Source organism: Micrasema longulum, unplaced genomic scaffold (genome assembly GCF_059751315.1).
Source record: "Micrasema longulum isolate JH-2025_06_02 unplaced genomic scaffold, ASM5975131v1 h1tg001467l, whole genome shotgun sequence".
In the NCBI taxonomy this organism is placed as follows: Eukaryota; Metazoa; Arthropoda; class Insecta; order Trichoptera; family Brachycentridae; genus Micrasema; species Micrasema longulum.
The window spans coordinates 234191-250734 of NW_028278653.1; the positions used below are offsets into that span (position 1 = coordinate 234191).

Below are 16544 nucleotides of genomic sequence, written 5' to 3' on the forward strand. Positions count from 1 at the left end.
CGGTAACAAGTAACCACACCTTAGGGAGGCCCGCGGCCGACTGACGGACTGACGCACTGACGGACTGACGGATCAAAGGTCCGTGGTTCAAATCCCACTCTACCCCAACTTGATTCCCATTTTCTAATAGTGGTTATTTATAACTCGTTGAAAACGGTCCTTAAAATGAAATATTTTGGTAAATCAGAAGAACGCAAATATTAATTTATATATTTAAAAAAAAAGATTTAAAGTATAAAAATGGTGTTTTTTTCCTCCCCATGACCGCATGCCCCGTTTCAAAAGTCACCGCACGCCACTGATATATATATATATTTATATTGTTCGTGTACATTTATATTAATTTTTATAACTTTTTTCATTGTTTTATATTTACTTACTATTTCTTCTTCTTGTCTTCCTTCCCTATTTTCCCGTCCCACTTCCTTTCACCCCTAGCGAACTGTACGTTTTGCTTTTTATATTTTTGTTCCCGTATGAAACCCGTAATTAGTCTTTTTATTTGTTGTTATTCTGTTTGTATTGTTTATAACTATGACTGTGTTGGTTTTTAAAAAAAATGTACTTGTATATGACTTTTTTCAAAAAGTTTAGTATTGAATTTCGGCATTTTAATATTATATTGATGTCTACATAAAGTAACTTGATATATAGATATTTTAATATTCTCTTACTATCTATATTTGTAAAATTGTTAAAAAAAAAATAATTTGTCAATTTATGGAACCACGGAATAACTCTATGGATGGAACATTAAAAAATCAAATAGTTCTTTTGTTAGGAATGTTTTCATCGTTTTCTGCATCCATCAACATTCGCATTGTAGATTATTTTAGCTGTTCTTTCGTTATCCATTCGTTCTACATGTCAGCATATCTCAGCCTTACACAGTTTACGGATCTCGACATTTGTGCACCTATCATACATCGTTTTGCCACACATTCGCCTGAGGGATTCGCATCATTTTTCCAATTCCATACTTCGCTCCCATACATTAGAGTTGGCACTAGAACTCCGATGTGAACTGCTAGTTTAGCCTCCTGCGATAAACATTTGTTTGCCAAAATAGATTTCAGTGCACCGTTCACCCTATTCCCGGCACTCACCCTCTTTTCAATATCTTTCTCGGTCTTTCCATCCTTAGTAAACATACTTCCCAGATACACAAATTCTTCTACCTGATTCAGAATATCTCCGTTCACACTTATCTCACATTTAGTTATATTTTCTTTCCTTTCAAAAACCATCACTTTCGATTTATCAACATTCATTAGCAAATCGCTTTTCTTGCATACATAGTAGACTTTTGTTACCAAGAATTGCAGGTCTTCTTGGCTGCTATCAAGAAGCACGGCATCATCCGCATACAGAAGACAGTTAACAGTTCTTTAAAACACTTTAATTATTAATCTTTGTACTATTTTCACTGAGTTTATAATACTTGTTTTGTTGCTTTGACGTTATTTTTAGCTGTATATGGCAAAAGCAACCATCTTACATCTAAATTTTTAAGCAGAGCCTTGAACGGCCTGGTACCATTTGATCCACGGACCGGTACCGGTTCGCGGCCCGGGGGTTAGGGACCACTGCTTTAGAGAATGAAGGAACGGAAGGCAATTACCCACGAAATTAAATGCCACTTTCTTCATGCTATTTATTAAACATATCTATTTAATGATGCTTCAGTGGTTTAAAAAATATTATAATATTGATAAATTAATAGTAAAAATGGATTAGAATAAAAATACTCATCACGTTTTTTGAATTTCTTTATTTTATTTTCTCTGTATCTCAATGTCCAAAAGGTTTTTTAAATGAAAAAATAAAAAATACACAACATATTAAAGAAATAGGTTTAATAATAAATAAATTTAAATAATTCAAATTTAGTAATTTTAACAAAAATAATGGACCGAATAAAATTTTTGTATTAAACTGATCTACATATTGCAGACTATACTTAATAACTTAACATTGAATGCGGTCTGTATTATAAAAAAAAAAGAAATTAGCATTTTCAAAATGAGGACTATATATGAGCTTCAGTAAAATGTTTGATATTTATGGTAAATAAATTAATATTCAGAAATTCAATTTCCCAAGGGGTTGGAGAGCCAGGGGTAGTTCTGAGGACATGTTGGTTCGCAAATTTTCATCCAGCGAGTTTGCTGAAATCACAGAATAAATTGTTGAAATGAAAAACAGTTTGTGCGTAAGACTGATCAACTTGCCATCACACGGTCGGTAAAATTTACAGAAAATAAAACGGGATTCAATTCCCGAATTTCTGCATGTAATACAAATGACTGCAAGTTTTCTCTATGATTATTCATTGATTCGTTTTTAGTACAACGATATATTAAATTTAAACATTAATATTTTGTAGCTCAATCACAAATAACTATCGACGTGATAACAATTCCTCAGCATGTTTGTTTAGCGTATTCGCAATCACAATGCAACATCCGTGAACACCTAATATTCAATGTCAAAATATTTACGTTTCACGACATATAATCCTGCTGCGCAATCACGTTTGAATTTCACCGGTGCAAATATGGGAAATATTCCAAAAATGCTATTTTTATTTATCATGCTACTTATTGCATTAAGCCGGCGGTTGGCAAGCCAAATGTCAAGAAAAGCAGTCGCCATAGTAATTGTAATTTAATTTTCTTTTTTTGTAAATGCAATATATTACTATTATCCTTACTATTTTGTAAATGCAATATATTGTATTATTTTTTTATAGTAAACGCTGATTTTTCGCCAATGAACTGTATTTATTAACGAGGAAGTCAAAAAACAAACCGACACGAGCGTTGACTTGGAGATTACACACGCATTGACTAATGACTGCGATAGCTTAAGCATGTTCATTATTATTCATTTTGATCGCTCAAATGCCTAAGCATGTTTTTAAGCACCTCGATAGTTATTTGTGATTGAGCTACTGAAGTATTTATTTTTAAATAAATTAAGGGGCATGTAAAATATGTCTATAGGTGAAAAAAAAGCATTATAGTTTTAGAGCAAGAACGACAGAGGAAAGAGTGTTGTGCATAGTTAGTGCTACAGACTGACAGATGGAACAAATACTTATTTCTTGTCACGAAAAAGGGGACATTGAGATTAATTTTGGAGAGTAGAGAGAGTTAAGCAATAAGTGTATAAAATGTAATATAATATCGAGATTTTTTAAATCAATATTCTGTACATTAAAAAAGTTTTTAATTAAGTTTTGTGAAAGCGCCAGCACTATTTAATTTGATGAAAATATATATTTATTGTTAGAACCAGGTTGTGGTCCCGCGGTAGTATTATGGACTCACGGACCAAAGGTTCCAGGCTCAAATCCCACTCTACCACAACTCTTTTTCCATTTTTCCAGCACAAACTATTTACGACTTTTAGGAAATGGTCTGAAAATGTTTATATTTGAGTTAATAATAAGAATTCTAGTTTTTTTTTTTTTATTAAAAAAAATAAACCAGGGGTTTTAATCCATAAATATTATTATATTTTTACTATTGAATCTCAGCCAAATTCAGACGAACGCAGAAGCATCCTGAGTATATTTTATTACCATATCATTAGCAACTAACAAAGCAATTGTTTTCTATGTCACGCTCATAAGCGCCGCGTCTGAGCGCGAGAGAGACAGATATTATTTTCATAATGCGTATGCCGTGCGATGTCATACCATGAGCTTATTCACAGATAGTGCACAATGCGTTTGTGTAAGTATTGCGATTGCGTCAGCTTTAAAAAATCCAACAGTATCTTATGTTAAATTATTATGAAAATAAAACTTTGTTATTAGTGTTACACAATTTTACTATTTTAATAAATTCTACTTAATGTCCTATCGCTCATTGATCATGTTTTCATATCTGTACTTTAGATAACTATCCATTCATATGCTAACACCTTAGATAAAGGGGAAAAAACCCCCTGCTCTAAGTTTCACTGATTAATTTGTTTATTTTTTGTTTAAATTCTATGACATTGTGAACAATATTCTGTGTTTACTATATTCGTTTTATATCACCCGTCGATAGGAGGACTGTTCTTCTGAAACTATAACAATAATAATAATAATATTTGGCTAGTTTATATACCGCCATTTTTGTAAAAAATCACCTCAAGGGCGCTTTACAATTGTATACCTAAACTTACATTCTAACTAAACTAAAGTAATATATTATATTTCCCGATTTAAAATTGAGGGTATGATAGTCTAAAGAAGGGGGATTTTAGTTGGGATCTGAACTGACTGGGACTGTCGATGATTCGTAAGTTTGAAGGCAATTGGTTCCAGGCAGAGGGGCCGGCGGCGGCAAAAGCACGATCTCCAAATCTAGTGTTTGGGGAGCGCCGGATTTCGACAAGTTTTCCTCTTCCTGAATCAAATGCTGACCTAAGAGTAGATTTTCTTTGACATGTATTTTCCCTAATACAAAGGTCCGATAGGTATTTTGGAGCCATTTCATGAAGGGATTTGAATACTGTCCAGCAAAGCTTGTATTCAATTCTCTCTGGGCTTTTTAACAGTGCAAATCTCGAAGTTGTTGTGAGATGTGAGAATATTTTTTACTCCCGTAATAAGCCTTGCTGCTGCATTGAAAACAGATTGAAGTTTATTAGTTTGATATTTTGGGAGATTTGCGTATATTCCATTACAGTAATCTAGACGCGAAACGACATAAGCATTTACAAGAGCTTTAGTTGCATCTTAAGGAATATTTCTCCGCACGGATTTGATCTGTCGGAGATGTAAGAACCCAGCACTTGCCGTTTTATTGACCTGAGTATGAAGAGAAAGATCTGAATCTAAATGAACACCCAGTGGTTTAACAAGAACGAACAATAGTAATGTTCTTGTAAAAGAATAAAACTGTGTAACACTAATAACAAAGTTTTATTTTCATAATAATTTATAATGACGTGTTACGAAGTGAATGCCGATTCAATTAAAAATAGTATGTTATGTTTTTTATGCGCCGTTCGACGAAAACACAAAAATTAAGGTTTGGACATTTTTTAATTAAACCTTTTTCGGTTTAAAGTTAAATGATGGCAGCGTGGTTCGATATGTATAGTAAAATTATAAAAAAAATCACTTACTGTTTCTATACTTAATTCGCAGACTTTTGGAACACACGTCGGAGTGTATTTTGACTTGCACTTTGTCGAGTTCGGTTTCATCTCTGACGCTGGAATAGGTTTCCTGACCCAGTCAATTAGTTCGGACCCCGACACCTGAAGAGGAGTTATTCAGAAATTAAAAACACAATTACGTTCCGTTTGCATTTTTGCATGAAACTTCGGATCTGCCGAAGCCTGCGGTCGAGGAGTGTCGGATCACGTCGGCTGTACTCGGGAGCATCTTACGGCTGTTCTCGTGAGTTCTGAGATCTTTCATATTTATATGTTTGTAATTCCTTTATAGGTAACAAATTAATGTTCCTAAAGCGCATATTGAAGAACTGTTACATATAAATTATATGTTTAACATAATAATAAATCGAAAGCGTTAAAAATAAACAAATTTACTGATTAAATACTAGATACCGATTTGATAGTAACTACCAGAAGAGTCATTTACATTAACATAATACTTGTAGCCTTGGCTAGCACAACGCGAAACCTTGTCAGTACCGAGGTTTGTAAAAAAGTATGGCCAAAGAACACTTCTTCATACAATTACTAAAATTTTTGATAAGATTCCTTCACCAACAAGCTACAAAAATTGGCTTAGTGGGATTTTAGTTTTAGTAAAAATATAACAAGTGAATTTTTTTTTTAATTTGTAAAAATGTATAATTATACTATTAAATAAATAAAAATAATAATATAAAAAGGTCCTTTTAAAAGAAAATGTTGACAAAGATTTTAAGAAAAAAATAATTAAACGGTTAATGTGTAACAGAGCCTTATATTGATTATCATTTAATGTCATCTATTTAAATTTTTATAAATAATTTTTGTGTGAAAATTAGGTATGCTTTTAGTTTTTAATAATGTTTATATTACTTTTTAAATTTATATAATTTATCTAACGTTTCTCTTTGAAAAGGAAAAATAAAAAACCTGCTGACTAGCCGGTTTCGCGGTTTAGTGGGTTTCATTATTTTTCCTTTTATATTTTCTGTACATGTTTTTACCTTCTTTTAATAAAAAAAAAAATATGCCTTTTATTTCACTATGTATTTTATTTAACACTTTTTCAAATGAAATCGTAAGATATTACAACAGAAATTAAGATAAGGTAATATAGAAGTCTAGGCATCTACAGGGCTTATGACCTGTCAATGGCTGGTTTAAGTGGCCACTTTACACACTATGTAACATTCACCATTCTGCCCATATTTGAACATCTATATTCCTTAAAGTCTTTCATTTGTTGATGTTTGTGAAGTTAATGAGCTGAAACGGTTTCATAAATAAAGGGTTCAGCTCTTTAACTTCACAAACATCAATAGATGAAAGAATTGAAGGATAGGATTATAGGTCAGTTTGTAGTCCATGATAACTCACAGAATTTTTATGGACTTTACTACATCCAGTTTAGAACTTAGATTTAAAGGTATTCAAATGAGGAATTTTCGAAAAATTTTAACCGACTATTTAAATACACTATTGGAAATATCTGAAACTAATCCAAAACGATTAAATTCATGATGATTACCTTTGGAAACCAAATAAAGTTTAAGGACAATACATGGATTATAATCCTTACTATGTAATAAATAACACAATATTCGAATTAAATCCAAGATTAATTTTAAAAATCTATGAAACTTGCGATCATTCGTAATCAATTTAAAATCTTTTAAAAATCTGCCTATGAAATTTGAAAAAATAATTGCGTTAATAACAATAATTGTTGTATGTTTCATACAATATGAAATCATATTGTTATTTCAGGGTCCTTTTTACTAGGATTACCTGTTCTGGAAAAGGCTGTGCACCGTACAACTATTTGTTTGAAATTTCTTTGTCATTTATTTCCCGAATTCTAATTTTAAATTTTCTTTGGGAAAGCATATTAAATATCTTCGCAAAAAAGGAGGAATTTAACATGTATATATTACTTGTCAATATAACCTTTTTTGGTACAACAAAAACTTTGAAAAAACCAAGAACACAATTGAAAATTTCGTATTATAGTTAAGTTCAGCAAACCTTACCAATAGCACAGTTTAATATTGGGCCAAGTTTTTAACAAGACTATGAGACTTACCAAGAACACATTTGGTAATGTTTGCAAGTAGTCCAAAAACTCTATAAAAGCTGGCAATCTGTTCTCGTTTACAGACGATTCCAACCAAGCTGAATGGGCATAAAAGCCAAACGGTGCTCGGTTTCCCTTGTAATGTCTGTTGAATTCACCAATCATCCATTTCTTGATTCCTTCCTTGTCAGTTGGTCTGAAAAACGAGAAAAAAATAACTACGTATTTGAAGCACTAAATTTGTGGCCATTTATTTAACATTTTTTTAAAAGGTTTTTTTTCAATTGCCGCCCGGTAGAAAAGCTTAGAAAAGCTATTACGTGCTAAAAATTAATACAATCCTATTTTAAATATCAACAGTGTCTTCTTCTTCTTCTTCTTCTTTAGCTTTCTGTCCTTTATGGCCTCTTCCATATTTTTCTCGGTCGGTTGATGCTTGCAGCCAATTTTTATCCCTTACTAATTTATTTGACATTTCTTATTTTGTCTCTTGGGCTTATACCAAAATGGATCTTTCCATGGATCGCTGTGGGCATTCGAGCTTTTCTACATTTCTTTTTGTGAGGGCCGTGATCTCTAATGCATTTGTAGTCACTGGCAGTAAACATGATTCATATGTTTTCCTTTTCAGACAAATCGGAATCTCTTTATTTTCAAGAATGTGCCTAAGTTTTCCAAAAGCTGCCCAACTCATTCCTATTCGTCTTGGAAGTTCCGCCATTTGATTTACTTTGCCCAGTTTTATTTCATGTCTAAGATTCCATTTCGAGGTTTTTATTGTTAACAGTGATGATCTTAACAGTGTCAACCTAAATTTAATACATATAATAGAGGTAATAAATTAATCAAGTCTTTTGGATTAAAGCTTTAAGCATTATTTTGCGTTTGTGGAGAAATGAAGAAATGCACCGCTTCTAGCTACTTTTAAGAAATGCCCGAAACATTAATATATATCCTTAGATAACCTAACCTCCCTTCATTTTATTTTTATTTAAAAAAAATCCTCTTCTTTCTTTGGTTCCTTTTTCACTCTCATTTCAAACTCATCTGATTCTGACTCATCCTTTATTATGTATACCGTAATGTACTTTTCTTTATATCAATATGTGCCAGTTTTATCTCCCCATTTAAGAACAGCTGTTATTTTGTATTAATTGGGTTTTTTCGTGTATGTATCTTTTGAGGTAATAAAATTGTCTTTTAATACAAATTTTTGACTAGTCTGTAGTTTAAGTGGATGGAAAATGTGGCTTTTAGCAATAAATCCCCCAAAAAACTTATCCTTTGTAATTAAATAAATAAATTTGGAGTGATGGGTGAGGGTGTTAAAATTCGATAATTTGTATTTGTTTTCATAAAATTTGACAGGAGCGAACTATTAGAAATATTCCACTTTTGTCTAATTTGCTTTAAACTCATTTAAATTAATTGCATACCAAAGTTACAATCTGAGTTTGAATTTTTATTTTGAAGTTTTTCCTTTATATTTGTTGTGATGTTTCATCAAAGATTCTTATCCAAATTTTATATGAACGACGGTCATAATTGAAAATTTCCATCCAAATGTACGTCAAGATGCGTAATCAAAGATCCCAATCCAAATTACAATGTTTATCGTTTCATAACGTATAATATTTATAAAAATCGAAGATATCTATTAAAATTACGTACTAATGCACTTCATAACATGTTATCGAAGGTATTCATAACATTGAAATGTTTTCATAGATTCAATTTTTTTAATGCATTTCATAAGAGCAATAATGATAGAAACTAATTATTCGAATTTGTTTCGATTTAGCTTAATTAAATATTAGTCTATCACGACCCAAATAGTCTCGATATGGTTGTTCTTGTTGATTTACATACTAAAACAACCATTTATCCTGCTACAGGTATATTAAACTTGGTTGTTTCAGCTGACTTACATGTCAACGCAGGCATCTACCATAGAACAGATAGTGCCAGATGGGTTATTCCAGCTGATCATGGGAATCACCCATACTCCAGGGAAAGACTCGTCAGGGCATGGCGGGATGGTGCATTCCTGGGTGCTCAGGAAGTCGACTGTGTAGGGCCACATTCCAGAGTCAACGGCAGGACGAGTAGTCCACGACAAGTCGTATAGCAAGCCAGCCTCCTTCATCATATTGAAGTGGTTGTTTCCAGCCATTTGGAGGAAGGGCATGCGAAGTCCTGAAAATTAAAAAGACGTTATCAAATGATGGGTTTCTTTGCGGAAATTCGTGAAATAAATCCACTTCGTTTACTAAACTAATTCCCGATTCAATCGCTTTATCGACATTTTTGGACTAGCAAAACTGCGGTTAAATTTATGGAGACCAGATTGTAAATATTTCAACAACGCTAAGCCCCTGCTGACAGACATGGAATATGTTGAGTAAAGATAATAATTTTCAACAATGTTTTGAAATTTCCAAATTTTTTCAGACATTCATGATTTCCTCCCTAGGGAGGTATTTGGATCTAAATTTGTTGCAACAAAGAGGGAAAACATTTTTGAGATAAGAATATGGAAGTCTAGACATTTACAGGGCTTATGACCTGTTATTGGCTGGTTTAAGTGGCCATTTTACGCACTGTGTAACATTAACCATCATGCCTTTATTTAAACATTCATATATTTCAACTTTTTCATCTGTTGACTTTTTTGAAGTAAAAGAGCTGAAACCTTTATCGAGTGGGTGAGATTCACCCAGCAGAGGAAATCCAGCCTGTCTGCAAAAGTTTGGACATACTCAAAACATTGTCAATTGAACTAACTGATGTAAAAAGTATAAAAGTTGTTTTCAGGCGTTGCCTAGTAGGTGAATCGGTTCAGCCGGATGAATCTCACCCATTTGATGAAGGTTTCAGCTCTTTTACTTCAAAAAAGTCAACAGATGGAAGAGTTGAGGAAATATCAGCCACTTTCCTTATCCAGTGCTTCGGAAGATGTAATAAAAAATTCGTTAAGTAAGATTCGTTAAGAAGTAATTAAAAAAATGGCAATTCGTTGAGAAAAGGGGACGTCTAATTTATATTAAATACCGTTATGCGTAAAAAATATTAAGTAACAGGATTTAAGTGAACAAACGCAGTTTTTGCACCATTTGTTTGCGTAATTTCAATATAGTCACGAGCAAGAATGACAATATCTGACTTGTGACTTTGACGCAAATCGACAAACTCACAAAGGGACAATAAAGAATTTATGTAGAGTTAAAATCAATAAAGAACGCGGTTCGTAAAATAAAACAAGAAAAATATGAAATTGTAAAGACGATGACTCACGCGCGGAAGGTTCCGAGTTCGATTCCCGGTGAGAAAACAAACATTTAATGTGATTTTTCTCGATCCTGGGTGTTCTGTGCTGTAATTCACCACTGTAATGGGCCTCCTGGCCTGTTGTTGTGCAAAAAAACAAAGGAATTCGCTTTCAACGAAAAAATACTGGTCGAAGTATGAGCAAAACCTGTTAGGAAGAGCCGTATTTTTTTAAATTTTTTGTTGAGTATTTTTTGACCAAGAAACATCCTTCCTTCTACCTGTTTCCGCTGTTTCTCCCCATTTCTTGATGCCCGAGGATGTGTTCTAATAAGATAAAACTGTTAAAAATAGGGCCATACCCTTGATGTCTTTTTCTGGGACGTGCGCAAATTTGTTGATGGTCTTGATTTCATCCGCGAACTCCCGTTGCAGGGTCTCCAGAGTCGCGTTCTTCCAGTAGTCAGTAAGGGGTCGGTGCGTTATGGAGTGCAGGCTGATCTCCATGGCGTTGGCGTGCAGCTCGTGCACCAGAGAGTAGTCCGTGTATTCGTGAGAGAGGAAGAAGGTTGAGGAGGCTGGACACCCGTTGGGGTTCACGCGATTGTATAAGGATTTGCGGTAATGCTCTATGTTGATGACGTTGACGTCATCGTCGAAAGTTACCAGCACGAACTAAAAAAAAACACAATATCACCATCTTCATACCCTCATCTATTTATTTATTTTATTTATTTATTTATTTGACGGACTTATGCAGTCCATTCTAACGATGGTAAATACAATTTCTTATAATGAATTTTTGAAACTTTAAAGACTTCCACCAAAAAAGTCCAGATCTTGTCTCGAGTGTTAACTCGAAAGTGTCAACTTTACAAACATATACATTATAGGATGGGCCGATAACTTTTTTTTCCGAATTTTGAAATGAAAGGGGTCTAAAAAGGTGCCTTTTGGATTACTCGGGATGCAAAAAATATATAAAAAAATATTTGATACTACTTTTGGCCCTCAACCAGAGCTTGAAGTTTTCGAAAAAGTCCATTTTTTGCCCTAAACCGGCTGTCATTTCGTATTTAAGTAAGAAAATCAGTCTAATTAAATTGTATAATCTGCATTAAATCTTATTATAAAAGCATCCAAGGGCATGAGTTGCATTTTGTTTTGTAATAAATGGGTAGCATTGTTTTAATGTGCCATTGTTTTCGTCAATTTTAGTCAGGCGCTCAACGGAATCAGTTCCGCGGAGAGACTTTTTTTTTCATTTCGGTAGTTTTAAAACGTGTTCGAATTTGTAATATGATTAAGTTATTACATTCAAATCAAGATTAAAATGTCATTATCTAAATGTTTGAGTTGTTCCTTTATCCTTCTTCTTTCCTTCCCATCCCCTCTTCTCTCTTTATAGAATAGTGTTAATTTTTTTTTATATATTTTTATTTTGTTAATCTTTGTTTTTAATTTTTGTATAAAATTGTAAGATTCAATATGTCCATGTATTTATAATTTTCTCAAATTAAACGGTTTGGGTAGGTAAGAAGAAATTGCCTTAAGGCAATATGCCCGCCCTTATATGTATATAAAGTGTCAAAATAAATAAATAAATAAATTACTGACTAATTTGTCTTTAAACAATGAAGGAGAATACATTATTGACTAATTTGTTGTTCTTGTGAAAAAAACGAACACAAATTAACGTATTAACCGTTTGTGATGACTATTCAAATAGCTCTCATTAGGCGCTTTACTCTTACGTAGAGATAAAATGACTTATGATTAATTAAAGGATTAATTCATTACCTGAGGCGTATCTTCAGGCTTCAACCCTCCAGGAATATCGTGATCAGAACACCTGCAGTTCGGCAGAAGGCACTCCTTGGGGTCGCACTTACTAGCGAGCCTGTTTCCCCACCCCGGCATGGCCACAGCACCTAGGCCGAGCATCGCCAGAAGCACCAGGATCTTCATTTCTTTACTAAATAGGTGCGAGCAGATCAAAGAAACTGATCGAAGCACTCCAACGGAAACTTATGTATACTAAGCACACTCGCTTTTATATCAATATCTTCCCAGTATCTAAGAAAGAGTTCGTTACGCAATTAATACATTCATTTTACATTAATTTTGTGTAATTTCGTCGTTTGTCTAATCTACGCAAAATTATCTTTGTAAATCTCGATCGGATGTCATCATTTGATCTTGTCCTTTACGAACATATCTTGGCCATATATTATATCGATCAAAAAAATGTTATATACATTATTATTAATATTTAAAGCATTAACTTTGTGGTCAAACATTTTACTAACTGTTATTAAATATTTGTACATAACCATTTACCGACTTTTCTATGTCTACCGGTTTCGAGACGTACCCGTCTCTTCGCCAGGACACCAATTAAACCAACATGCAAACCAACATGCAATAATAAAGAAAATAAAATAGTTTATAAAATAATTCAGATTACATTACTTTGCAGATAAAGATAAATGTTAACTTCCCATTGTGATCAGGGCCCTGTTTTAAGGTAGACAGTATTATATAATCACTAGATCCTCAACACATAAACAACTTAAACAAATACAAACTAATACCACTTTCAGACAAAGGGATTTTGAGTATTATTCAATTAAAATCTATAACCTACTTCCACTATCTATTAAAGCAATTAGTAATGAGAAAATGTTTAAAAAGGCTATAAAAAAATGGATAGTGGAGCTAGGTAGAAGTAAAATGGATTGTCTCATTCGCCCATACCAATGCTGAATCAACTGCTCCACAACTGTATGGCTTATGTTAGGTTTTTGTTGTTTTCATTGTGTGTTTTTTAATATAAATAATATAGATGTATATAAATACCTTGTTTTTAAAACTGTCTGAATATTTGTTATTTATGTTTGTTTTTTAAGTGAGTCTTCTTTGTTTATTCTCAAATGTAATAAAAAAATAACTAAATTGTTAAGTGTCCTCGGCACGGGAAACCCCAGTGAGGTCACATTATTTTTATTATTAATTATAGTTTGTAAGCGAAAAAATATGAATAAATAAATAAATAAATATTTAAAAATATATAAAATACAGCATATTTTTTACTAGAGATGTCTAAAGAAATAAACCACTCCGGAAGGCAGACGAAGCAGAGGCAGACCAAAATGAGAATGGCTGAATAATGTGGAGAGTGACATTAGAGCAATTGGCCTGACGAACTGGAGAAGAGCTGCAGGGTGCAGGGAGGAAGAATGGAGACAGATTCTGGGGGAGGCCAGGGCCCACAGCGGGCTGTAGCGCCACTGATGATAAAATGAGTTTTTCCAATAACTCTGTTAAGTTACATAAATGAGCGTCGGGCGTCAATGTTGTCATTATTATTTATTTATTTTAATTTTACAAATTAAAAATGCGTTCTTAAAAAAAAAGGATATGTGCGTTCTTCAATAAATATTCAAGAAGGTGCGTATCTCGGCTAAAGAACTTGGGAAACTAGTTCCATTGCAGCATTAAGTTTTTGCCCAGGGCAGCTACAAACGAAGTAAGAATTGCTGCGATGACAATGATCTAACCTCACTCGGAGAGTTGTAAATAACTCACCATAAGAACACGGAAACGAAGTTGGTGTAGAGTGGGGTTCGAACCTCGGAATTCTGATCCGTGAGTCCGCAACACTAGCCACGGGACTACGGGACTACAACCCGATTCAAAGCTAAATTAACTTTGGCCTCCAACTCCTCCTGCCATCTCCTGCAACCTTCCAGTAGTTGGGATGCATCCTTTTTATGTCAGTTTCTTACCGCATCTTCGGCCAACCGACCTTTTTTCTGCCTGTTAGGGGCCCATCTGAAGCTACGGTTTCCCAGGAAAGCGGTGTCGTTATGGCTGTAGTCTGGTAAAACGAACGCAAAATTAGGAAATCATACGATTTTGCTGTTTCAAAACGAATGTTTTTTTTTAATCGCGCAATAATAAAAAAACATAAATTTTATAAAAACAATATTTGTTAAAGGTATTTCTGTTAAAAAATATACTTAAAAGTTTTATGTAACTAAAATATAATTACTTTTAGACCGGCAGATAACGCCATTTCAAATTTAGACTAAACTTAGGTATCTGAGATTTCAATAAAAACTCAGTATTGAACTAAAATTTAAAAGTGGCCGAAGCCAATTTTTTTTTTACTTTATTTTAAAATGAAATACAAGCAATTTAAATCACGTACATTTTTGTGACATTTTCCTTTATTTCAACTTAAAAGTATGCTTCGGTATAATACTTAAAACAAATAAATTATTGAAATACTTTAGTTGAAACCTTTTTATACAGAATAATAGATTTTTTTTTAAAAAAAAAAGGTAATTCTGGTTGTAACATTCAATTTTAAACAATATCTTATTGACTTTTTTATGACCTTCAGACCAGCCCTAATCGTTTTCGGTAAGGGCTGGTTAATTAAAATTTGGCTTCTGCCACTTTTATATTCAATTTATTATTTTTAAATTATTCAACAAATTTTAGTTCAATACTTATACCCGTATGCAGAGACAAAACTTAAGGTGAGGAAAGTACATTCTAATTTCAAATGCAGAGAATAACCCGAAGGTGAAGACAATACGATGTACTTTCCTCTCCTTAAGGTTTGTCTCTGCATACGGGTATTAGTCTTTATTGAGATGCAAGATACCTAAGTTTAGTCTAAATTTGAAATGGCGTAATCTGCCGGTCTAAAAGTAATTATATTTTAGTTGCATAAAACTTTTAAGTATATTTTTTAGTAGATTTTAGTATATACCTTGAACAAATATTGTTTTTATTTAACTTATGTTTTATTTTATTTTTATTATTGCACGATTAAAAAAAATAGTTTTAAAATGGCAAAATCGTACGATTTCCTAATTTTGCGTTCGTTTTACCAGACTACAGCCTTATCTGGCGGCCGTGACAGCTTTTATAAAAAAAAATCTCTAGAATAAGCGCCCACGATCTCTTACATTTTTCAGTCGTCATTGTGTAGAAATCAATTACGTAGAAATAATATCATTATAAGGAATATATCGAGTTTTTCTACTGACATTTCTTAGTGGAACTGCATTTTGTTAACTGCACTTGCAAATTGTTAATTAATAATAAAGATCAAAGGGAAATTGATACCAACTCAGGCTCATATTTATTATGCTGCGGTTCATGCAAAGCCGAGTACATGAGTCAAACGGGAAAGTCTTTAAAAACAAGGATTAACGAACACTTCTAAAGCTGGAGAAATTACACGGAAAACTCCACGTTTTCAAACCACCTTATTGAGTCAAATCATGTTTTTGATAAAAATACAAGTGTTAAATTCCTTCACACATGCAACAAACGTAAAAAATGAGATAAATTTGAAGTTTTAGAAATAAACCACTTAAAGAATTGCCCCGATAAAATAATATTAAACGATCAGGTAACACACGTTCATTCCCCATTATTGTATCCATTAAAATACAAACAATGAAACTTATCGATATGAATTAACTGCCGGAAATTTTGCTTTCAGAGAATCACTTAATTGCCCCGGGCCGGGGGACATAGCTGTCGATGGAACTACCAACCAGTGGCCCCTGTTATAGTTTTTAAAAAATTAAATACATTTTCGTTATAAAACTTTATAAAATTATAAAATTTACACCTGTTTTTATTATATACATTCAAACAAAACTTAAATTCATACAATTGTTATTACTTTATACTTAAATTATTTAAATTTAAACTCTTTTATTTCCATAATTATATAAAATCATGATTGCACTTGTATATAACAATGACATCTGTTTAGTCTCCTACCAGTCTGACGATGTCGGTTACGCTGAAAACCCGGTAATTTATTATATAAATAAAACACGAGTGATACTTTAATCCACAATTTTGGAATATCCAGTGACCGGTTTCATCGCTTTCGCGACATCTTCGAGACTGGTATCTTTATTAAAAAGTTAAATGTATTTATACAGAACAGAGGTAAGGATACATAATTCAAAGTTATATGTAAGTAAATTAAATAAAGTTATTTTTA

The 16544-nt window shown here is 32.9% G+C and overlaps 1 protein-coding gene across 1 annotated transcript; it reads right to left on the reverse strand.

Annotated features, from left to right (window-relative positions):
* Positions 1-2090: 2090 nt before the first annotated feature.
* Positions 2091-12472, reverse strand: LOC148275289 (chitin deacetylase 7-like). Its single transcript, XM_088235923.1, has 6 exons — positions 12305-12472; positions 10867-11179; positions 9166-9433; positions 7247-7433; positions 5128-5262; positions 2091-2168 (listed from the first exon to the last, which is right to left on the reverse strand). The coding sequence occupies exons 1-6, from the start codon at positions 12470-12472 to the stop codon at positions 2091-2093; spliced, it is 1149 nt and encodes a 382-aa protein (XP_088092049.1).
* Between the last annotated feature and the right edge of the window lie 4072 nt (positions 12473-16544).

Excerpts from the sequence above, each read along its gene's own strand:
- LOC148275289 (XM_088235923.1), bottom strand. The coding sequence starts at position 12,472 with ATGAAGATCCTGGTGCTTCTGGCGATGCTCGGCCTAGGTGCTGTGGCC. Across the intron at positions 11,180-12,304 it reads AGCCTGAAGATACGCCTCAG|TTCGTGCTGGTAACTTTCGA; the intron begins GTAATGAATTAA and ends GTTTTTTTTTAG. Across the intron at positions 5,263-7,246 it reads CATTACCAAATGTGTTCTTG|GTGTCGGGGTCCGAACTAAT; the intron begins GTAAGTCTCATA and ends ACTCCTCTTCAG.